Consider the following 25,620-nt stretch of genomic DNA (forward strand, 5'->3'; position numbering starts at 1 on the left):
GGGGACTCCTACTATTTCAGCTGGGATGGGCCTTTGGGCTGAAGAGGTGCTGGCTGTATGAACACTGCTTTCCACACCCTCTCAAGTCCCGTCCCAGGGAGGAGTGGAGTGCTCGTCCAGTGGGACAGCCACGTGACTTCAGTTACTCTCTCACCTAATGATTAGAGAGGAACGTCTGCTGGAAATGAAGGTCTTTGTTGTTTCATCAGTGGTCACTCAGTGCCCTGTCAGCGGGTTCATAGGTTTATTGGTTTTCCATTTTACCCGAGCGTCGCAGGGCTTCACACCACGGGAGGACTGCCTGGAACCCATGAGTGTCATTTTAGGTGATTTTACTGTAACTCCGTCTATTTTGCTTCTGTCTGAAGGGGACGTGACTGTAACATTCCCCCCAAGATTGTTCAAATATAGTGGGGTCCTCATATCAGCAGATACTCAGTAACAGGTTTACAAATTCATTAGACACAGAACTCTGGGGAAAAAAATAAGGTCGCTATGAGTTGGAATTGACTCGACAGCAACAGGTTTTGTTTTTTTTTAATAGATTGTTTTAACATAGAATCTGATATAAGTTTTGAAAACACACACATACCCGTTGCTATCAAGTCGATTGACTCAAAGTGACCCTATAGGACAGAGTAGAACTGCCCCATAGCATTTCCAAGGAGCAGTTGGTGGATTTGAACTGGCGACTTTTTTGGTTAGCAGCAAAGCTCTGTTCTTAACCCTTGCACCACCAGGGCTCCATATATATATTTATTTTGTATGTATATATATATTTTTTAAATAGTTGCCATCAAGTTGACTTTGACTCATGGCAAGCCCACCTGTGTCAGAGAACTGTGGCCCACTGTATTTTCAATGGCTGTGAGCTTTCAGAAGCAAATCACCAGATTTTTCTTCTTAGGTGCCTCTGGGTGAACTTGAACCACCAACCTTTTGGTGAGTAGTCAAATGCTTACTCGTTCATGCCACCGGGGACTCTCTCTCTCTATATATGTATGTACTCTCTATATATGTGTGTGTGTATGTATTTCATATATATATACACACACATGTATTTCAAAGAATCCCCTTGTAACTCTCTAAAATTTCAATGATAGGCAGCTATAGTGAAGTGTCTAGATCACATAAAAAAATTCTTTGTGTCTCAAGGTACAGATCCATGTATTTTTAGTTTCAAGACATTTATTTTAAAAATCAGTGGTGCCTCCTCAGCACTGCTATTTTTTATTATGTTTCTTTCACACAGAAGGCAAGTTGGGGAGCAGGGTGGTGGAAAGAGACACAGCCTGATGCTTTTAAGCGTGGACAAGGTACTTCCTGTCTCTGGGTTTCCGTTTCCTCTTCTGTCAGGTGAAGAGTTTATGTTGACTTCAATATATAACAATCACAGAATGCCTTTTTTTTTTTTTTAATTGTATTTTAGATGAAGGTTTACAGGACAAACTAGTTTCTCATTAAACAGTATACATATTGTTTTATGACATTTGTTGACAACCCCGTGACATGTCAACACTCTCCCTCCTCAACCTTGGGTTCCCTATTACCGGCTTTCCTGTCTCCTCCTGCTTTCTCCTCCTTGCCCCTGGGCTGGTGTGCCCCTTTAGTCTTGTTTTGCTTTATGGGCCTGTCCAATCTTTGAAGGGTGAACCTCAGGAGTGACTTCATTACTGAGCTGAAAGGGTGTCCGGAAGCCATACTCTCAGGGTTTCTCCTGTCCCTGTCACAGAATGCCTTTTAGACGGCAGGCTCCATGCTACAAACTTCCGAGTGTGTTATCATTTAGCCCTCATTCCATGCCTAAGAGATAGGTGCCATGATATTTCCCATTTCACAGCTGTGTAAAACTGAGACTCAAGTGAATAAATTTGTCCAATATAATACAGCGACTTTCAGGAGGGAGAAGGGTCCAGAGAGGGATGTGGAGGACCTATCTTTTCAAACGTTTGTGCTAGGCTGACCTATCTTAGTTCCTCCCTCCCAGGATCTCTCTTCCCCTTGGGAAAATGGGCCTTAAGCGGGAGTGGAGCCTCAGTCCTCACAGAAAGAGACAGTAGAGGCTGTGTTAGGGTCAAGCTTCTCTTTGAAAGGTCAAAAGCCTTTTATATTTTCTGCCTAGGTGCCCATACAGGGCAGGCTCCTTCAATATGATCATTATATGGATGAAGAAAGATGGCGCCCTTGAATTGTCCCAGGAGGGGCTTGGAGAGTCAGAGGGAGGGTGTGGATCCTTCAAGAGGGAAGAGGGATGTCAAGAGGGGAGGCGGCCTCCTCTTTCCTAGCCTTGCTGAAGTGGACAGATAGAGCATGACCTGCCACATACTCAGAAAGCCACATGAAAGGAAACCTTGGTACACCAATGTTCACTGCAGCACATTTCACAATAGCCAAAAGGTTGAAACCACCAAAGTGTCCGTCAACAGACAAATGGATAAACAGAACGTGGTCTATCCATACAATGGAATATTATGTAGCCGTAAAGAGAAATGAAGTCCTGATGTATGCGTGACACAACACAAGTGAACCTTGAAAACATGCTGAACGAAATAAGTCAGTTGCAAAAGGACAAATACTGCATGATCTCACTTATATGGAATAAGAAACTCTGTAGAAACCAAGGCTTATTGGTGGTTACCAGGGGTGGGTGGGGGCGGGTACGGGGGAGTTTGTGCTTAGGGGGCACTGAGTTTATGTTCATGGTGGTGAAATAATTTGGAAAAAGATATCGAGAATGGTTGTGCAACTCGAAGGATATACTTGATGCCAGTGAATTATGCAGGTAGAAATTGCTGAATTGCTATATGTTCTGCTGGGTATATTTTCAACACAATTAAAAAAAAAAAAAGAGTGATCCCACCCAATAAAAAAAAGAAACCCTAGTCCCTTTACATGAAGCATGCCTTTGGGAATCTGATTTGAATCTTTGATGTAACTGGATGGGCGTGTCACTCAGGATGTCTGACGGGAAGCTGGTCATTGACTGGCTGTGAAGTCCATTCCTCCTGTCTCATCATGTCTTTCCATCCCTCAGCCAGGACGGCTGTCCTGAAGTGTTCCCCGGGGGTCTGAGCGCATTTGCAGACCCCAACAAGCTCTGTCATTGGCCTTTTATCCAGAGTTTGCATTTGTAAAAGATGGTTTTTCCAGCTACAGGTAGACACATGAAATGTTCATTTTGGTTTACATAAGAAATTGTTTTGATCTCTTTACTGCAATAAATTTTGTACTTAAATGTTCTTTTACAGCCTTTTTTTTTTTTTGTATCAGAAAAAAAAAACGTAGTGAGCTATAAGACAAAGCTTTTTTCTCCACCTGAAACTAGCACAGCACCCAGGTTAGTTCATCTGATCGCAAATCCAAGCATCACTGGGCACCAGCCATTGCTTCAGAAACTATGCTGGGTGCACTTTGAAAAGAAATGTTAATAGGAACCTAGTGTTTTTTGTTTTTTGTTTTAATATATGTACTCTAAGGAGCCCTGGTGGCACAGTGGTTAAGCACTCGGCTGCTAACTGAAAGGTTGGCAGTTCCAACTCACGAGCCACTCAGCAGGAGAAAGATGAAGCAATCTGTTTCCATAAAGATTGCAGCCTTGAAAACTGTATGGAGCAGAAATACGCTGCCCTGTAGGCTTGCTATGAGCCAGTCAGCTTCACAGCAATGGGTTTGGTTTTGTGGCTTGTTGTTGTTGTCAGGTGCCACATCAAGACCATGGGTGTTACCCCCTGTCATGGTTTGAATTATGTCCCCCAAAAATGTGTGTATCAACTTGGTTAGGCCATGATTATCAGTATTGTATGGTTGTCCTCCATTTTGTGATTGTAATTTTATGTTGAGACGATTAGGATGGGATTGTAACACCACCCTCACTGAGGTCACCTCCTTGATCCAAGGCAAAGGGAGTTTCCCTGGGGTGTGGCCTGCACCACCTTTTATCCCTCAAGAAATAAAAGGAAAGGAAAACAAGCAGACAGTGGGGACCTCATACCAACAAGAAAGCAGCGCCAGGAGCAGAGCGCATCCTTTGCACACGGGGTCCCTGCACCTGAGAAGCTCCTCGACTAGGGGAAGATTGAGGGCAAGAACCTTCCTCCAGAGCTGACAGAGAGAGAAAGCCTTCCCCTAGAGCGGATGCCCTGAATTTGGACTTGCAGTCTACCAGACTGTGAGAAAATAAATTTCTCTTTGTTAAAGCCATCCACTTGTGGTATTTCTGTTATGGCAGCACTAGGTGACTAAGACATCCCCCAACAAATCCTAGTTTCAAATGGTCCAGCAATTAAAATCCACTGAGTAAATCAGATGAAAGTTCTATTGTGACCATTAGCCACACCGTGGGGGATTTATTCAGGAGACGTAGACATTGTATCTCTTCTCCTTCCTCAAGTTCATGATAAAATGGTGATGCCAGTGTTCATTGCAGCACCTCAATGTCCCTCAACAGATGAAAGGATAAATGAAACATGGTACACCCATACAACGGCGTATTATTCAGCCATAAAGAGAAATGAAGTTCTGATTCATGCTACAACATGGATGTGCCTTGAAAACATTGTTGGTTGTTGGTGTTAGGTGCCTTCAAGTCAGTTCCAACTCATAGTGACCTTAAGTACAACGGAACAAAACACTGCCCAGCCCTGCACCATCCTCACGATCATTGTTATGCTTGAGCCCATTGTTGCAGCCACTGTGTCAATCCATCTCATTGAGGGTCTTCCTCTTTTTCACTGACCCTCTGCTTTACCAAGCATGATGTCCTTCTCCAGGGACTGGTCTCTCCTGATAACATGTCCAAAGTACGTGAGACGAAGTCTCTCCATCCTTGCTTCTAAGGAGCATTCTGGTTGTACTTCTTCCAGGACCGATTTGTTCGTTCTTCTGGCAGTCCATGGTATATTCAATATTCTTCACCAACACCATAACTGAAATGCATTAATTCTTCTTCAGTGTTCCTTATTCATCGCCCAGCTTTTGCACTATGCTGAGTGAAACAGACACAAAGGGACAAATATTGTATGATCCCCCTTCTACGACATATCTAGAATAGAAAGATGTATAGAGACCAAAAGGCGAGTGGAAGGGAGGCAAGAGAAGGCATGGCTTAGGGGTCTGTCCATGGTGGTGGAATAACTGGGGAAAGGATAAAGGTGATGATCGCACCACACGACGAACGTAATCAACATCACTCAGTCATACGTGCACGGTTTGTTGAATTGGTAAATGTTTTGTTACATATATACGTTTACCATAATAAAAAAAAATTAACAGTGATGGATTGGGACATTGTATGAAAGGCAAGGAGAACACTTAGAAGACAAGAAAGTGAAAAAGAAGACAACCTCCACAGCAGAGAGAATTTGCTCATCTCCTCCCCTGGAGTGAGGCTGGTGGGCTCGAGAGTCAGTGAACCAGAGCGCTCTCAGAGGGAACAGCACTCCAGTATTTTAACATTATAATGCCTCACTCAATTGTTGTTGTTAGTTGCTGTCCAGCCAACTCTGACTCATGGTGTCCTTATGTATAACATAACGAAATGTCGCCCATTCCTGCACCATGCTCCAGATCATTGGTATGTTTGAGTCCATTAGCGAGTCTCAATAGCAAGTGTGAATACTCACTCCCCCCAGATGAGTAAGGCAAGGTCAGTTATAGAAAAAAGTAGGCGTCATCTTTTAGCATATCTGAAGTGGAGTGTGTGCATTTTAGACCCCTCCACTCAAAAGCTGACAAGTGCTTTCATTGACACACGTGTGCGTCCTTCAAGATTCTACCTAACACATGGTCTTTGGTGAGGCATCTCTCCAGCTCACCTCTATTGCAAGGCATGTAAACCAGTTGCAGTCAAGTCGATTCTGACTCATAGCGACCCCATGTGTATCAGAGCAGAACTGTGGTCCGTAGGGTTTTCTTTTCTTTCTTTTTATGAATAATATTTTATTCTCTTTTCAGTGAAGATTTACCCAGCAACAATTTCTACACAAAGTGTTCCGTGACATTGGTTACATTTTTCACCATTCCATATTTCCATTCTGGTTGTTCCACTTTCCACCAGGTTTTCAATGGCTGATTTTTTGAAAGTAGATCTCCAGGCCTTTCTTCCAAGGCACCTCTGGGTGGACTCAAACAGCCAAACTTTGGGTTAGCAGCCTAGCACGTTACCCAGTTGCACCACCCAGGAGTTGCCAGACACATGTTGTTATTGTTGTTCGTTGCCGTTGAGTTGATTCTGACTCATGGCGGCCCCACGTGTGCAGAGTAGAAGTGCTCCCTCGGGTTTCCAAGTCTGTGACCTCTCGGAAGCAGATCACCAGGCCCTTCTTCGGAGGTGTCTCTGGGTGGGTTCAAACACACTAGGAACTAAAAGACATGGAAAGATGATAAAGACATAGGTCTACCGTTCACGTCTTTCCCATATTACCTAAAGTTCCATGACAACCTGGTCCAGTTGGTTCACACCCCAAGTGGACTGCCAACTACATGAGCTCTTTCCACTGATAAGAATTGTAGCTAACTGGAGTGGGGCAGGCATTTGGCTGTCTTGCTAAGCGCTGCTGCTTCGGATAATCTCTTGCTGTTTGTAACCGCTGAAAGGCCAAAGGCCAATTTACTGGCAGTTACATCATCCCCAGAGGTGCAGTCTCTCAAACCCTTCTCCACTCAGGAATGGAAAGCACCTCCAGGCAGGTGTCTGGGATGTCAGTGTGCACATGTTTCAAGAATGCTGGATGCGTAATTCCACCATGGAGTGAAGTCATCACACCATGTCACTGTCACTTCCCCACACCTGCCATGGCTGATGGGTCTCACTGCCAAAATAAGCCCCATGCCTCACTGTGACCCACAGGGGCCAGTCCAAGTCACCACATCCTTATCCCTATCGTTGCTTGTATTATCTGCAGAGAACTTGGGCTCAGTGCAGCCGGCTCTCAGCCCAACGTGCTGCCATGAGGCTGAGCGTCAATCTGGATGCTTCCAGGGCAGAAAGCCTTCAAGTCCACATACCAGACTCTCTGTCCCACTAACACACGTGAGTGTATGCTGCATTCCTGACCAATGTCTTGATTGACGTTCTCATTTTAGTAATGACTGCCTACTCATCCCCACCACCACCCATCTGTCAACTTGTCAGGCTGTGGGGGCTTGCATGTTGCTGTGGTGCTAGAAGCTATGCCACCAGTATTCCAAATACCAACAGAGTTACCCGTGGTGGACAGAGCATCTAGACTAAGAGATGAGGAAGAAAGGCCTGGAGATCTACTTCCAAAAATTAGCCAATGAAAACTTTATGGACCACAGCAGAACACTGCCTGACTTGCTTGCTTTGGACATGTTGTCAGGAGGAATCAATCTCTGGAGGAGGACATCACGTTTGATGAAGTAGAGGGCCAGCCAGGGCGAGGGAGACCCTCGGTGAGATGGACTGGCACAATAGCTGCAGCGGTGGACTTGAACATGCTGGCAACCGTGAGGATGATGCAGGACTGGGCAATGTTTTGTTCTGTTGCCATGAGTCAGAGTGGACGCCACAGCAGCTGTCTAACCCATTTTTAATGACAGCTAATACAACTCAAGAATCCTGGGGGAAGCAAACAACTTTTTGCGGTGGGGGACTGTCTTACATTTAGTAGGATGTTTAGTATCCTTGGCTCCTCCCTCTAAATGCCATTGGTAAACCCTAACACATATACAATGAGCCTCGGTGGCGCAGTGGTTAAGTGCTTGGCTGCTAACCAAAAGGTCGGTGGCTTGAACCCAGCTACCGCTCCACGGGAGAAAGATGTGGCAATCTGCTCCCTTGAAGACGACAGCCTTGGAAACTGTTTGGGGCAGTTCTACTCTCCTATAGGGTTGTTATGAGCTGGAATGGACTCAACAGCCATGGGTTTGGTTTTTGGTTTTGTCACATATACACCACATTTCCAAACCCCCCAGGTAGGTGGTGGGTGACAATCACTGCATTTTATATTATTTTATTGTGCTTCAGGTGAAAATTTGCCAACCAAATCAGTTTCTCATTCAAAAATTTATACATGAATTGTTTTGTGACATTAGTTGCAAACCCTGTTATGTGTCAGCAGTCTCCCCCTTTCCACCCTGGGTTCTCCACGTCCATTTGTCCAGGTTTCCTGTCCCTTCCTGACTTCCCGTGTTTGCTTTTGGGCAGGGGTTGCCCATTTAGTCTCGTATATTTGATTAAACTAAGAAGCACGTTCCTCACATGTTACTTTTTTATTTCATAGTCCTGTCTAATCTTCGGCTGAAAGGTGGACTTCAGGAGTGGCTTCAGTTCTGAGTCTTTTTCTTTTCTGTGAATTTGAATTTTGTTCTACATTTTTCTCCCACTCTGCCCAGGACCATCTATTGTGATCCCTGTCTGAGGGGCTGCATTTTACATTATCGTTGTCCTTTTTCTGGGGCACATGGAATGACGTGGGAGCCCTTGGTGTGACAAAGCCTAAGAATGACCCTGACGGTTGCCACACTCCGTCTGCTGTCTCGTCTTTGCTTGACTCCTGTGGTTCCCCACAATGTCTTGGACCTCTCACGCCATGCACTACGAGACAGACTGGTGGCTGGAACTCCATCTCTAAGGACACACAGAGCTTTATGTGGAAAAGAGCCATTTCCGGTCTTTCACTTCTCTTGAGAATAAGGGTGAGGAAATGGGATCTTACTTTGGGCAGAAATAACACCTGGGCAAAACGAATTTGGAGTCCCTGAGTGGCACAAACAGTTAAACACCCGGCTACTAGCCAAAAGGTTGGCGGTTTGATCCCACCCAGAGGCATCTTGGAAGAAAGGCCTGGCGATTTGCTTCTGAAAGGTTACAGCCGTGAAAACCCTATGAAGGAGTTCTACTCTGCACACACGGGGTCGCCACAAGTCAGAATCGACTTGCTGGCAACTGTAAATATGGATTTGAGAAGACTCTGAAGAGTGGCTGTGTCCTCCATCCACTGCAGGATCTCCCTTTGGGCCACTAGCTGAGAAGAAACAGGCAGCTGTCTTCCCGTAGCTGGGCCCCCACGTTCCCTCTGCCTGATATTTACAGCCCTGTATCTGCTCCTTCCCTCTCCCATCTGGACTAACCTCCTTTCCAGCGGCCCTTACCTTCAATTCCTAGTCTTTGTTCTTGTTGTATTCACCCTGGTGAAATGATGTAAATGGTTACAGATTCCAAGAAACACCAGTCTTTGCAAAGTCCCTCACCTGTCCAGGTGAGCGCCTGGTGTCCTGCTGTTACTGAACCATCACACCGCTGTGTATTTCCAAAGCACATTTCTTGTGCCCTACCGGAATATTTGTGTCTACTTGATCACTAGTGTGTGTATGTGTGTGTGCCATAGCTTCCTGTTCCCAAATTATAAACTCATAAAGCCAAATCAAGCCCATTGCCACTGAGTCAATTCTGACCCATAGTGACCCTATAGGACAGAGCAGAACTGCCCCATAGAGTTTCCAAGGAGCTACCGGTGGGTTCAAACTAACGACCTTCTGATCAGCAGCCATACACTTAACTACGGCACCACCGGGGCTCTATAAACTCATAAGAGCAGAAATAATATTTTATACATTTCATTGCAGCACCTAAAACAGGATTCTCCATAGAGCAGTTGCTCAACAAATGTTGGCTGAAATAATGAATGGGTTGACGGATGAATGGGTGGGCTACTGGGCACACAAGGTTCCATACTGAAATGAAGCAACAGAACTTGTAAATGAGGAGCAATTCACATCTGACCTTAAAAGTTAGAGGGGCTGAAAAGTGCAGCAACTTGAGAAACAGTATTTTCTTACCTAGAGCTGATTAAGCTTAAGAATGCATTTCATTGTCCCAACCAGAGTAGAAATGACAAATAAATGGATGGCTATCATAGGACCCCAACTTTAAAGATGATGAGAACAGATACTATGAGATAACCCTTACTCCATTGCTGGTAGACTTCTTAATGGTTCTTTAGAACCTCAGCTCCAAGCCACTCTCCTATTATTCTGAAATGCAGACAATTACAATGAAAGACTAGATGCCATCTTAGTTGCTGCTGACCCCCAAAGTCAGTTTTGAAAACGTCACCTTTTCTGTTCCATTTATTTAATAAATGCCTCAGGTCATAATAACGAGACCCAGCCCTGGCAAGTGTCCTGAAAGGCAGCTTTATCAGGATAGGTGAAGACTACAGAAGTTTCTCAAATGATGAAACAAACCAAGAAAAGCAATAAGCACAAACCCACAACCACCCTTGGAGAAAGCTGAAACAAAAAATTACTTTTTTATTAGCTACTAAATGTCCTAGCAGGTTTCTGACAGAAGCATAGATAGAAAATGAAAACAAATGCCTTCTGGGAAGGTGCTTTTGCTGGCATTAACCTTGACAACAGCAATAAGGCATTGCTAAACAGTCAACGTGCACCCAGACATCCCCGAAAATGACACGGTAAGTGAGCAGGCTGCTCCCAAGGCAGGAAAACAGATGCAAACAGGTCCCGTATGCTGAGGGTTCTGGCCAAGTGCAGACGAGGCTGCTGGAGCTTCTGTAGGCTTTCCTGGGCAAAGACGGCCAGTGTGGATCTCTGCAGGGGTCCCCGCCGACCCCCCATCTCATCAGGCCCACAAGTGCACCACCGGTAAAGCTTCCTTCCAGCACCCACTGCATTTTCTCCTCTTTCTACATTTCATTCTCTCCTCCCACAACCATTGCCAATAAGATCAGGACTGTAACCAAGCAAGGGCATTAATACCAGTTGCCATCAAGTCGATTTCGACTCATAGCGCCCCCATGTGTGTCAGAGTAAAACTGCGCTCCATAAGGTTTCCAATGGCGGATTTTTTTCTAAGTAGATTGCCAGGACTTTCTTCCGAGATGCCTCCGGTTGAGTTCAAACAGCCAGCCTTTCAGTTAGTGGCCAAGCACTTAACCATCTGCACCACCCAGGGACTCCTCAAGCACATTAAACAGGCCTTTATTGGGAAGTCTAAGAGACAGTGGACATGGTGGCGTCGTGTCTTCCCAGGAGCAAGTCATTCAAACCCGTGTGTCAACCTGCAGGATGTAACCAAGGAAGGCCCTGAAGAATTTAAAGCATTCATTCGAAGTGTCCCCTCTCGAGAAACTACTTTCTACCTGCATAACAAATGGCTGAATTTGAAGGAATGCAGCCAGCTTAATAGCTAAAACAATATTATTTACAAAATAAGAGAGAAAAACAACCTTTGATATGTTTGTTGGAAGTGCATCATTGTGATTTGTAGAAAGCTTTAGAAGACACGTGAGAGCAGGTGGCAGAGGGGAGGCTGGGGATGGACGGGACAGGAGAGGCTGGGAAGAGGGACCATCATGAGGTCAGGGGTAGGGGGAGTAGGCTCTCAGGAGTTGTAGACCTTTCCTCCATTGTAGAACCTAGCCTAGGATGAAAAGCTAAATCCTTCTCTAATACAGGGAGTGTCTGGTTTGGCCTGCCCAGGGGTACCTTTGGCTTTGAGTTAGTTTAATTCTTTCTTTCTCTCCCGATTCCAGAAACTCTTCTCGTGCGGCACCAAGGACACACAGACGCCACGGTGAAGAGTTTCCCAGCCCACTTACTCTCTCCCACAAGCACAGCCTCCTTTGTGTGACAAAATACAGATTTCAGATGACAGTGCAGCTTGACAGACTACTAAAGACCCTGTGACATTCGGAGCAACTGACCCAAGCCCAAAAGAAACAGACTTCTTTTTCTCTTTTCCCACCCACCACCCCCCCAACAGCAAGACATCTTTTGTTTTTTTCCAAAGTCATACAAGGCACAAACAGGTAGCAAGAAGGCATTGGTGCCGCGTCTCCTCCGAGCGCTCTCTGGGCCTGGGTGAGCCACCCGCCTGCCGCGGTTCAGGTGATGACTGTGGGTCCCCTCCGGCCAGTTCTCTCGTGGATCTGGGATATCTTCAGCGCGATGGCTATCAAAGGGCTCAGCACCGCCTGGAAGAGAAGGAAGAAACAGCTCTCAAGTTGTCCGTGAACCACTCAAGGAAGTCAGGAGAGGGCGTTGTGATGGGTTGTTATCGCACGCACCTGCATACAAATTCTAATTCCCTGCAGCGGTCAGAGCTGGTCACCTGCCTTCTCTGCACCTGTGCTTCCTCCTCCACAAAATGAGAGTGGAGGAGGTGGGGTGGCAGCGGGTGAGGGGAAAGAAAAGGGCCTCCAAAGTCTCAGCCAGCTCCCCAGAAATCCATCCAATGTAAGAAACTTCACAACCCAACTGCGGAGCATTTCATGAACATAGCATTGCGAATTAAGGAAGTTCAGAAAAACTCAACAAAATCTCCCTCTGCTATGCACCCCCCCACCACACACACAGCTTGAGGATAAAGCCCACTCTTCAGCCTAAGACCATCGGTCTGAAGAGCACACAGTCCTGGTGTTTCAGAGGAGACAGGCCGGTCCATCAGCTGATCCTATAGAAACACTGTCATTTCTTCCCATCACGGAACACCATGGCCCACGATAAACCACAGGTTCCCAAAGAGGAGGTAGGTTTAGTGGGTCTTACGGATTGAACTGTGTCTCCCTCGGACAAAATGTGTTGGAATCCTAATCCCCACACCTGTGTATATGATCCTGTCTGGAAATAAGGTTTTCTTTGTTATGTTAATGAGGCCCTTATCCATGCAAGGTGGTCCTAAACCCAACCACTTCTGAGTTACGGTAAAACCTACGAAAGCTGGAACCTGTGTAAGACAGAAACTTGCTAGGGAAGAAAAACTCAAATATTTTCCACTAACAGAAAGCAATGGAAAAGTGATAAAACTGCACCCTGTTAACGGCAGAAAACCTTCGAGACCCAGGAAAACAAGGCCGTCCCGTTGGGTTCCGGCTCTCACAGGTTTCACCGTATAAGAAGCACCTTAGACACAGGGAGAAGACAGATGTTACCTGAAGACAAGAGAGGCAGAGGGACCTAGAAGCCCAGTAATGTCAAGGATTGCTGGCAGCTACTAGAAGCTGAACCAGACAAGGAAGGACCTTTCCTTAGAGCCTCATGCAGAATGCAGACTTCCAGCCTCCCGAACTGTGAGACAATAAATTTCTTTTCTTAAAAGCCAACCACTTGTGGTATTTGTGTTGCAGCAACACTCAGAAAATTAACAGGGAGCTAAGGAACAGATTCTTGGAAAGACAAAGGATAGGACGAGAAGCAAGAATTATCTTTTACCCTTTAACTGCTTCTAACTGCACAGGAGTTGAGGTACCATGTTCCAAAGTGTGGGAAACATACCACTCAAGATGGTCTTGATGGCACAAGAGATGATTTTAGATGGTGCACAGATATGGCATTGCTTATGAAACAGTGAGAAAATCAGTCCACTTTCCAATAAGACAATACTGGTTGCCATCGAGTCAATCTTGACTCATAATGATCCTATAGGACAAGGTAGAACTGCCCCGTAAGGTTTACAAGGCTATAAATCCTTACGAAAACCAACTGCCACATCTTTCTTCCGCAGATCGCTGGCGGATTTAAACCACCTATCAACTCAACGGCAATGGGTTTATCTTTAAGGTAACAGCCAAGTGCTTAACCTCTGTTCCACCAGGGTTCCTTTAGTTTAAGGCAGTGGTTCTCAGTCTGTAGAGTATATCAGAATCATCTGAAGGGCCTTCTAAAATAGATGGCTGGGCCCCACCCTCAGCATTTCCAGTTCAGTAGGTCTGGGATGGGACCTGAGAATCTGCATTTCTAACAAACGCTGCTGGTCAAGGACCACCCTTTGAGAGCCACTGCTCCAAGCAAGCCTACCATCATACCTACCAAGTCCCTGGCTCCTGCTAAAGGCAAAGTTGTCCTGTTTGTGTCACTAGATCCCACCCCCTGGCCACTGATTGGACCGGGAGTAGGCTCCTGACGGATAGGCAGGCCAACAACCTATCATATTGCCTGGCACAAAAACTTGAGCCAGCTAATCAGATTCTTTCTCTCAGGGATTTGAACATAATGAGAACATGGAAGGAAAGTAATGAAAGAATGAGGCCGTTAGTCTAAAAGCAAACTCAAACTCATTGCTGTCAAGGCCATTCTGACTCATGGTGACCCTGTGTGTTACAGAGTAGAACTGCTCCATAGGGTTTTCTTGGCTCTAATCTTAATGGAAGCAGATAGCCAGGTCTTTCTTCCACGGTATCACTGGGAGGGTCAAACCTTTTTTTTTTTTTGTGCTTTAAGTGAAAATTTACCAATCTAGTCAGTCTCTCACACAAAAACTTATATACACCTTGCTACACACTCCCAATTACTCTCCCCCTAATGAGACAGTCTGCTCTCTCCCTCTACTCTCTCTTTTTGTGTCCATTTCGCCAGCTTCTAACCCCCTCTACCCTTTCATCTCCCCTCCAGGCAGGAGATGCCAACATAGTCTCAAGTGTCCACCTGATCCAAGAAGCTCACTCCTCACCAGCATCCCTCTCCAACCCAATGTCCAGTCCAATCCATGCCTGAAGAGTTGGCTTCAGGAATGGTTCCTGTCCTGGGGCAACAGAAGGTCTGGGGGCCATGACCACCAGGGTCCTTCTAGTCTCAGTCAGACCATTAAGTCTGGTCTTTTTATAAGAATCTGGGGTCTGCATCCCACTGCTCTCCTGCTCCCTCAGGGGTTCTCTGTTGTGCTCCCTGTCAGGGCAGTCATCGGTTGTGGCCGGGCACCATCTAGTTCTTCTGGTCTCAGGCTGGTGTAGTCTCTGGTTTATGTGGCCCTTTCCGCCTTTGGGCTTGTAATTACCTTGTGTCCGTGGTGTTCTTCATTCTCCTTTGATCCCGGTGGGTTGAGACCAATTGATGCATCTTAGATGGCTGCTTGCTAGTGTTTAAGAACCCAGACGCCTCTCTCCAAGGTTCAAACTCCCAGCCTTTATGTTAGTAGTTGAGTGTGACTCATTTGTACCACTAGGGACCTTGTTGTTGTTGTCGGGTACCACTGAGTCAATTTGGACTCATAATGACCCTGTGTGACAGAGGAGAGCTGCCCCATAGACTTTTCTAGGCTGTAATCTTTACAGGAGCAGATTGCCACATCTTTCTCCCACGGGGCCTCTGGGTGGGTTCATACAGCCAGCCTTTCAGTTAGCAGCTGAGCACTTAACCATTGCACCACCAGGGCTCCTTACCCGTTGCCGTTGAGTCGATCCTGACTCATAGCAACCCTACAGGACAGAGTAGAACTGCCCATAGGGTTTCCAAGGAGTGGCTGGTGGATTCGAACTGCTGACCTTTTGGTTAACAGCTGAGTTCTTAACCACAGCACCACCAGGGCTCCAGTGGGAGCTAAATTAACCATAAGGTTATAATTAATTAGTCAATTATAATTGATCTTATAAACCATTATGGTAGTCCAAGGCTATAAGAAAGCTGAAACTCTGAGACATATACTAGGAGGAAAAGCCTGGCGATCTAATTCCAAAAATTAGCCGTGAGATCCTTGTAGATCACAACAGAAAAGTGTCCGGCACAGCGCTGGGAGCCGAGCCCGAGGCTGGAGGGCGGTACACAACAGCCGCGGCAGTGGGCTCCCACATACCAACGATCACGAAAGTGTCACAGGAGGGGACAAAGCTTCATTCTGTCCTACATAAACTTGCCAGAGCCGACCCAAACAGCAGCTAACAACAATGACAATAACAACAGATTTTAGGTGTCCAAAATCACTAGCCGGAGCCCTGGTGGTGCAGTGGTTAAGATCTGGGCTGCGAACCAAAAGGTCAGCAGTTCGAATCTACCAGCCACTGCTTGGAAATCCTATGGGCCAGCTCTACTCTGTCTTATGAGGTTGCTATGAATCGGAATAATTGACTCGATGGCAATGGGTTTGTTGTTGTTTTTCTTGTTAGATCCCTAGCTATTTCAAGTCCATTTTGAAACCTAGGGAAATTATTGCTGAAAACAAAATACATTCTTCCTAACAAAAATTAAATGAAAATGTTGAAAGACTGCAGGCATTTTACTCTTAATTACAATACATAAAACTGTGGTCCTGGCCCCATTCCCCTCTTTATGTAATGAATTTGTCTATCTTGATCCAAAATGGGCCTGAAATTAGCCAAAATGCCCAGTGTGAAAGAAGACCAAAGATAATTCTGGAGCCCAGCACTGAAAGAACTGACTTATCTCGCCAATGGCAGAAAACAGTCTTCCCAAAGCTCTCCCCTGATGGGGGAAAAAGCCATTCCAAGGCATAAGTGGATGAAAGACTCCCAAAGAACTTCAGTCAAAGCAAAAAACAAACTAGCGTCTTGGGAACACAATGATATGCCTGACAGAGACCCGACAGCCCAGCCTGCCTGGCTTCTCTGCCACCCTCTGCATTTCACAATCGGTTTGGATGTTAGGAGGTGAAGGTCAGCTTGTAGACTGCAAATGCAAAATAAAAGTCATCAGGCCGATTTTCCTATTTATTCAAAGGGGAGCTCCACTGGGCTCTGCGTGCAGAAGAAGGGGGCGGGGACGGAGAAGGGGCAAAACACCCCAGGAGCAGCTGAAAGGCATTAGGCAGACTCTGGACCTTTTCATTGTCTTGTAGGGTAAACATGAGGCAATGTGCCAGAGTTCACGGCTTAAATGTAACGGAACCGCCTCCCTGGTCACTGCTTCCCCATTCCTCTCTTTCCAATCCCCTTGTTAGGGATTGAATTGTGTCCCCTAAAAATGTGTTGTAGACCCCAAAGCCCATACCTGTGGATAAGGAACCCTGGTGGTGCACTTGTTAAGCACTTGGCTGCTAACTGAAAGGTCGGTGGTTTGAACCCACCAGCCACTCGGCAGATGAAAGATGTGGCAGTCTGCTTCAGTAAAGATTACAGCCTTGGAAACCCTACGGTGGCAGTTCTATTCTGTCGCGTGAGGTCGCAATGAGTCAGAGTTGACTGGATGGCGATGGGTTTGGTTTTGAGTTTATGCCTGTGGATGTAATTCCCTTTGGGAATAGGGTTTTCTTTGTTATGTTAAGGTGTATCTTAAACCTAACCACTTTCGATACATATATATATATAAACAGCAGATTAGACACAGAGCAAGCAAGCACAAAGGGGGAAAGACAGATGCCATGCACAGATCTCCAAAGAACGTCTAGAGAAAAACACTAAAGAAGCTGAGACAAAGATTCCCAGAATACAGACAAGGACTCTGAGCGGACAGAGAGAGGCTTCCTTTACAGCCAGTGCCCTCAATTTGGACTTCTAGCCTCCTGAACTGTGAGAAAATAAATTTTGGTTCACTAAAGCCACCCACTTGTGGTATTTTTGTTACAGCAGCACTAGGTAACTAAGACACCCCTCTAGCCCCCAAAACCGTGGCAGAAAGATGGGGAATTATTAATTGGTTTAGATCACACCATCTCTGTTCCTTCTCCTGACATGGCCCTCTCAGGTCTTCACATTTCTCTGCTTTGGGTATATCCACCACAGACTTCAAACGTTTCCTTTCCCTGCAATACACTTGCTACTTTAGAGGGAAACTTGAGTAGCCCTCCCCCCATCCCACTTAGAAAATTATTAGCAGAAATAAGACTGCAAGATTGAAATCAGAGGTTATGGAAATCAAAAGGAGCCCCTCTCTCCAGCCTGCAATACTCAAAGGACTGTACTCCTGTCAGCTTCCTCTTCTTCCTCTGCTCCCAAAGGATCCCAAACAAAGCTCCAGGCTATGATTGGAAGGGAGCCCTGGTGGCACAGTGGTTAAGAGCTACGACTGCTAACCAAGAGGTCAACAGTTCGAATCCACCAGCTGCTCCTTGGAAACTCTGTGGGGCAGTTCCACTCTGTCCTATAGGGTCGCTATGAGTTGGAATCGACTGAACTGCAATGGATGATTGGAGCAAGAATGTGATTTCGTTCAACTGTCTGCCTATGATCCTGGGAAGCCCCACTCCTTTGTGGTTGTTGGCTGCTATCAAGTTGGCCCCCTCACGCACAACAGAACGAAATGCTGCCCTGTCCTGCGCCGTCCCCATGATTGGTTGCAGATCAGAGTGTTGTGAGCCATAGGGTTTTCACTGGCTGATTTTCAGAAGTAGATCACCAGGCCTTTCTTCCTAGTCTTAGTGTGGAAGCTCCACTGAAACCTGTTCAGCATCATAGTAACCCGCAAGCCTGATAAATGAGCGGTGGCCGTGCTTAAGGTGCATTGGCCGGGAATCAAACCCGGGTCTCCCACATGGAAGGCAAGAATTCTACAACTGAGCCACCACTATCCCCCTTCCCTCCTTAGAGACCAATTAAAAGCATCAGCAACTCCCTGCTGTAACTAGAAAGGAAGTCTCCAGAAGACTGGTCAGCCAGCTGCGTACCTGAAGGCGAGACAAGAATCACCTGAGGTACTGCCGCAGACTCCAGGCCCAGAGGTGCTGTTTTCGTGAGTCTGGGGGCCAGGGTGGGGGTGTGCAGCTCTGACAAGTTCCCAAAGTGACCCTGGCGCATGCTTTTACAAGGTGGTGTGCAACTGATTCTAGAAGTGTTGTTGTTGGGTGCTGTCAAGTCAATTTTCGATGCATAGCAACTCCATGTGAAAGAGTAGAAGTGCCCCACAGGGTTTCCTAGGCTGTAATCTTTACAGAGAGGGAAACCCTGGTGGCGTAGCGGCTAAGTGCTATGGCTGCTAACCATAGGGTCGGCAGTTTGAATCCGCCAGGCGCTCCTCGGAAACTCTATGGGGCAGTTCTACTCTGTCCTATAGGGTCGCTAGGAGTCGGAATCGACTCGGCGGCACTGGGTTTTTTTGGGGTGTAATCTTTACAGGAGCAAAGCCCCGATGGAGAAGCTGGGTGGCTTCCAGCCACCAACCTTTTGGTTAGCAGTCAAGCGCTTAACCATTGTGCAACCAGGGCTCCTTATTCCAGAAGTAGCAGTCTAGAACAGCAGTTAAAAGCCTAGACTCTGAACAAAGCCTTGAGCACTGTGTTCTTTTAGCCTTGAGCACTGTGTTCTTTTAAGAACTACCTATGTGGAATCAGTGACAACAGCAACTTGAAAGATTAGATAGGAACCTTAGGGGGCAGTGAGCAGGGCTTCGAACCAGTTCTTCTGCTTCAACCTCCTACAGAGAATTTGCATTTCTAACGAGTTCCCAGACGATGCTAACGCTGCTGGTTAGGGACCAATTCTGAGAACCACTAGTGGAGCATTGGTTCCCAAAAGTTATCAAACATAAGAATCACCTGGGGAGCTTGTTAAGCTGTAGATCCTGATTCAGTATATCTGGGGTGGAAATGCAAACTCTCAGCAGGGATTTCAGCTGGTTCGAAGCCCTGGCAGTGAGTTTATGTTAACGGGGGAGGAACAACTCAGAAAAGGAGGGTGGGAATGGTTGCACGACTCGAAGATGTAATCAATGTCACTGAATTGTACCTGTAGAAATGGCTGAATTGGTGTATGTTCTCAACAACAACAAAAAATAAAACAAATTACAAAAAAAAAAAGAAAAACCACACACTCAAACTCTGAAGCCAAGCTGCCTGGGATCAAAGCCTGGCTTTAGCCCCCTGTGAGCTGTGCAAGCTTGGTTACGTGACTTACCTCTCGCAGCCTGGATTTTCTCAACACCAAACAGAGAGCCCTGACCTCACAGAGCTGTTGTGAGGGTTAAATGCTAGAGAATACCAAGTACTCAGAACAGTACCCGGCACACAGGGAAGCTGTATAATATGTGTTTGCTGTTATGATGCAAGGGGGTCAGCGGTGGCTCAGTGGTAGAATTCTAGCTTTCCATGCAGGAGGCCTGTGTTCGATTCCCAGCCACCACCTGTCTGTCAGTGGAGGCTTGCATGTTGCTATGATGCTGAACAGGTTTCAGCGGACCCTCCAGACTAAGATGAACTAGAAAGAAATGCCTGGCATTCTTCTTCCAAAACTCAGCCAATGAAAACCCTGTGGATCACAATGGTCTAATCCATAACCAGTAATGGGGATGCCACAGGTCTGGGCAGCATTTTCGTCTGTTGTGCGTGGGGCTGCCATGAGTTAGGGCTGACTTAACAGCAGCTAAAAGCAACAACGACAATACTATTATTAATAAATGTTCCCACTCCATTTCAAGCGTGACAATTTCATTGCCTACCTTATAGGCATCAAAGCAACTCTCAGACACAGAATCTGTTTGGCTGGCTCTCTTCCCTGTGGACCAGTAATTAGAGTCCATATCTCAAGTCCATGCCCCATCTGTCCTTCTACTGCCACAAAGCCACACTTCAGAGCTGCTCTTGCAAATTCGTGCTAATGAGCGCAGGAGAAGGGATTGTCTTCCTGTTGTCACGTGGCAGGGGGCCTTCTCTGTCCATGCCTTCCACAGCTGACAACAGCTTCCTCGAGCAGGCTCGCACAGCTGATGCCAGGCAGACAGATGTAGAGACAGCGTGGCCCCAGCGGCGTACCCAGCCCACGCCCATGGCTCTGTCCCTGAAGGCTGCCAGGAGCCTTGCCCTGGCAAATACACGGCGGGCACATATGACCATCAACTACATCTCTGTTCTTGCCTAAGCAGCCTTGGAAACCAGGAAATGTTAGGCTTCCCAGCTGGGCCTAGGTCACAGGCCAAAGAATTGACTTCTCATCAAGACAGAGAACTGATCTGCCGGCTCGCGGGAGTCTTGGAAGGGTGGGATGCCTCCTCTTGCCCTCATCAGCGGCTTGTGCCTTGGATGCTGGAGTTGGAATTCTCCCTTCGCAATTCTTAATAGTAAACTGAGAGTCATTGAGTGCCCACTGTGTGCCAAGAATGATTTCAAGATGTGGACCAGTGAGACCCTCTCTGTCCCCAGAAAGCCTGCCTGCCTCTTTGTTGGAGGGCGCTGGAGCCCCATGGATCCTGCCAGGAGGAAGGCAGTCAGATTGCAGTTGGACAAGACAATGTTTGGCCGTCACTGCATTTGGAACACATACCTCCGGGTGTCGGGGTGTCTGAAGCAGTTCACAAGGACTCCCCCGTTCAGCACAAGCAGCAGACACAAAATGGGAAGAAAGAGAAGTGTGTGCTGTGAGGCTGTCTGAGTCCTCAGAGAGGAGGCAGCTCAGCAGGGTGGTCATTAACCAAACCAGCTGCCGTCACGTCAATTCCAACTCACGGCGACCCCATGTGAGTCAGAGTAAACTGTGCTCCATAGGGGTTTTCAATGGCTGGTTTTCTTTTTTAGTAGATTGCCAGGCCTTTCTTCCGAGGTGCTTCTGGGTGGACTTGAACCACCAGCCTTCTGATTAGCAGCCAAAAGTGTTATCCATTTGCTCTACCCAACAACTTCAGTCATTAAGAACAGGCAATCCCCATCGTCACTGAGTCGATCACAGAGTAGAACTGCTCCAGAGGGTTTTCTTGGCCGGAAGCAGACCACCAGGCCTTTGTTCTGCAGAGCCACCGGGGGGGTTCAAACCACCGATCGTTAGGTTAAAAGTCCAGTATAACCCATCTGCACCTCCCAGGGACCTTTTTACAACGGGCACTAGGCAGACGGAAAAACCAAAAAACCAAACCCGCTGCCGTCGAGTTGATTCCGACTCATAGAGACCCTATAGGACAGAGTAGAACTGCCCCATAGAGTTTCCAAGGAGCGCCTGGTGGATTCGAACTGCCGACCCTTTGGTTAGCAGCCATAGCACTTAACCACTACGCCAACAGGGTTTCCAAGCAGTTGGAAACGGGCCGTTTAAATGAAGGGTCTTCCCAGCAATATAAACACTCGCAGTGGAATTGAAGGACGGTGACTAGACGTTTCATGAGCTCAGTGACCAAGAGTTTCTTTCACTTTGGACAAAAGACTGTTCTTCCATGGCCTTTGGCTATAAGGCTCGGGTGCCACATAACCACGAAGTATTTTAAACTAGTGACCTTTTCACAGGAGTTGAAGCTGTGCTAGACTGTCTACCCACAATTTTAGCAAAGCTTCGCATCTTGGTAAAACCAAATTAGATTTTTTTTTTTTAACTTCACCCACGGGTTATTTTGAACATCTTGGCTCAACTAGCATAACTGCGTGAAGCAAGCACAGCCTGATGCTGCTGAGTGAATGCTGAGGTGGGTTTCTATGGAGATGCAAAGTGAGGCTGTTTTCTTCTTTCCTTTTTCTCTGTTCAGAAGCAGGAGCAGTCCTGTAACCGTCCTGAGACATTTGTCTGCATTATTTTCTGCACTTTTTGAAATTTTCCAGGAGGAGGGAATAGCAGGGGCCACGAACCCACTGCCTTTGAGTCACTTCCTACTCGTAATGAACCCATAGGACAGAGCAGAACTGCCCCTTAGGGTTTCCAAGGCTGTAAACTTTATGGAAGCTGACTGCCACGTCTTTCCCGCATGGTGCAGAGGGTGGGCTCAAACTGCTGACCTTTTGGTTAGCAGCTGAGCGTTAACCGTTATGCCACCGGGGCTCCTCAGCAGGGGCCAGTGACCCCCATAAATGCACCCTAATAATTGGGCACTAGAGGGACTGTGTGATCCACAGGAGAAGTGAATCCTGCTAAGCAGGGGTGGAGATAAGGATCCAAAAGGCCATTTTTACATAGTTGACAAAAAATTAGAAGAATATTTTATGAAGTGAAAATTACATGAAATTCAAATTTCAGCATCCATAAATAAAGTTTTATTGGGACACAGCCACCCTCTTTTGTTTTGTTATTGCCTGGGGCTGCTTCTGTGCTACAATGACAGTTGGGAAGTTGCAACACAGGCCGCAGGGCTCACAAAGGCTAAACTATTTACCACTGGCCCTTCAGAGGAAAAGCTTGGTGAGCCCCATTGGAAGGGCCCAATTTTTGTGTTTAACACCAGGCTTTGAACCGGTTCATTACCGTTCAAACCCCTGCTGAGAATTTGCATTTCCACCCCAGATACACTGAATCAGAATCTACATTTTAAACAAGATCCCCAGGTGATTTTTACGTATAATAAATTGTGAGAACCACTGCTCTACTAGAGGTTCTCAGAACTCATCCCCAACCAGCAGTATTAGCATCGCCTGGAAACTTGTTAGCAATGAGAACTCTCAGCAGTGGTCCAGACCAGAACAAACAGGTTCAAAGCCCTGGTTTAACACTTTGAAGGCAACAAACATATGGGGACTCCAGGAATCCTTTCTTTGATGAACCCACTCTTCACCTCACACTCTCTTGTCATTCGACCCTTTCGTTCTGATAAATGAGCTGAGAACAACCAGCAAACTGCACAATATCTTGGCTAAAACACCATCATTGAACAGACAGCCCCAGCTCATTGCCTCCAGCTCTAAGCCAGGAGGGCAGCAAATATGATCCAGGACCTCCTTGGATGCACGGTCCATCCTCCAAGGGATGGAAGAATGGGGGAAGGATGGGGGTAGGATGGGAGGATGGAGAGGCAGCTCAACTTTGTTATGAACCTCCTAACACAGTCTGGTATGTCTAAAACGCCAAGTCACAGGGGTACTGGCTGTTGTTGTTGTGTGCTGACAAGTCCATTCCAACTCACAGCGACCTTATAAGGACAGAGTAGAACTGCCCAATACAGTTTCCGAGGCTGTAATCTTTACAGAAGAAAGAGTGCCATGTCTTTCTCCTGCGGAATAGCTGGTGGGTTTGAGCCACCGACCTTTCAGTTAGCAGCCAAGAGCTTTAACCATTGCGCCACAAGGGCTCATAGGGCCCTTGCAGCCCTATTATAAAACCTAACTCCTTAAAAAAAAAAAAAAAACTGAAGATGTCAATTCTCTTGGAATGTCCGGTTGGCTCTTGGAGAAATGAACAGGAGCAGAACAGACGAGTCAGGTTAATCCCGTTATGGAACAAGTGACTATTCTAAGAATCTTTGAGCCTCATGTGATCAGGAAACTGGTCTACGCTCATTAACAAAAATAACAGCAAGACAACAGTAATAATGACAACTAACATTTCTTGTGCCCTTATTTAGGTGCCAGCCATTGCGCAAAACACTCTATATGAATTATCTCATTTAAGCTTCGCAACTATGCCATGGAATAAAGTGTTTTATCTCCATTTTACTGAGAAGGTAATGGAAGCTTTGTGGTTGTTAGTTGCCGTTGAGTTGATTTCAACTCATGGTGACCCCATATGTGCAGAGTAGAACCACTCCATTCGGTTTTTCAAGGCTGTGACTTTCAGAAGCAGATTGCCAGGCCTGTCTTCCAAGGCACATCTGGGTGGGTTTGAACTGCCAACCTTTTGGCCAGCGTGTCAATCATTTCACCAAACGTACCTTAGAGAATGGCAGAGCTAGGGCTCAAAACCAAGGCGTCCATATTACTCAGCTACAAAGAGCAACAAGGTCCTGATGCATGCCACTGTGTGGGTGAACCTTGGAAACGTCATGCTGAGCAAAATCAGTGAGTTCTAAAAGGACAAATGTTGTATGATCTCACTTATATGAAATAAGCAAATATATAGAGACCAAAGATTACTAGTGGTGACCAGGAGAGAGAAGGCGTGAGAAAGGGGAGTTTTTGCCTAGAGGGCAGGTAGTTTATGTTCATGGTGGTGGAAGGATTTGGAAAAGGAGCGAGAGAATGGTTGCACAACTTGAAGAACGTAATCAGTGTCACCGAATTGTACATGTAGCAATTGCTGACATGGTATGTTGTTTTGTTCTGTATATTTTCACCACATACACACAAACTCTCCCCACCCCACAAAACACACACACACACACACAAGGCTGCCTGATTCCAAAATCCAACCTTTTAAACAGGAGGCCATGCAGCTACAATGGCATGTGAAAAAGCAAAATCTCAACGCCCGGAACAATGTCAGCCCTCCCTGGACAGGTGACCACGGTTGTATCTTCTTTTCCTCTACTGCCTGGTTGATGTTTGTCTTAGTCATCTAGTGCTGCTATAACAGAAATACCACAAGTGGATGGCTTTAACAAACAGAAGTTTATTCTCTCCTAGTCTAGTAGGCTCCAAGTCCAAATTCAGGGCGTCAGCTCTAAGGGAAGGTTTTTTCTCTGTGTCAGCTCTGGAGGAAGGTCCTTCTCATCAATCTTCCCCTGAACTAGGAGCTTCTCCGCACAGGAACCCCCAGTCCAAAGGATAAGCTCTGCTCTTGGCACTGCTTTCTTGGTGGTATGAGGTCCCCATGTATCTCTGCTAGCTTCTCTCTTTTGTATCTCAAAAGAGATTGGCTTAAGACACTATCTAATCTTGTAGAGCTCATCAATATACCTGCCACTAATCAATCCATCTCATTACATCATAGTGAAAGGATTTACAACACACAGGAAAATCTCATTAAATGACAAAATGGTAGACAGTCACACAATACTGGAAATCATGGCCTAACCAAGTGGACACATATTTCTGGGAGATACAATTCAATCCGTGACAACATCCCATCCCCATATCAAGAAGTTTGGAAAGCACAGGCCCCAATCTACCCAACAATGCCTACTGGACTATTTCTACCACCAAAAACACTCAGAAATGAAATAAACATAAAAACCTAAAACAAGAGATTCATAAACCTTTCCATGCTTTCCCTCCCCACTGAAGGCCTAAGCCTCTGGGTACTGCGATTTTTCATTCCTGAGAGGAAAAACAGTGCATGGGAGGCCCTTCACCTGCACTGTGAATGGGCTTCTTGCTCTGGGATTAGGGTGTGGAACTAAAATCCACAGAGAGCA

At 46.4% G+C, this 25,620-nt stretch overlaps 1 protein-coding gene across 1 annotated transcript in view; it reads right to left on the reverse strand.

The window, feature by feature from the left end:
* Positions 1–10,144: 10,144 nt before the first annotated feature.
* PGM5 (phosphoglucomutase 5) overlaps positions 10,145–25,620 on the reverse strand; it is a 182,730-nt gene continuing 167,254 nt past the window's right edge. Inside the window, exon 11 of the mRNA XM_064290557.1 lies at positions 10,145–11,960. Coding sequence (XP_064146627.1) covers positions 11,871–11,960 — 90 coding nt within the window. The 3' untranslated portion in view covers positions 10,145–11,870. The remainder of the gene's footprint in view (positions 11,961–25,620) is intronic.

This window comes from Loxodonta africana, chromosome 9 (genome assembly GCF_030014295.1).
Source record: "Loxodonta africana isolate mLoxAfr1 chromosome 9, mLoxAfr1.hap2, whole genome shotgun sequence".
In the NCBI taxonomy this organism is placed as follows: Eukaryota; Metazoa; Chordata; class Mammalia; order Proboscidea; family Elephantidae; genus Loxodonta; species Loxodonta africana.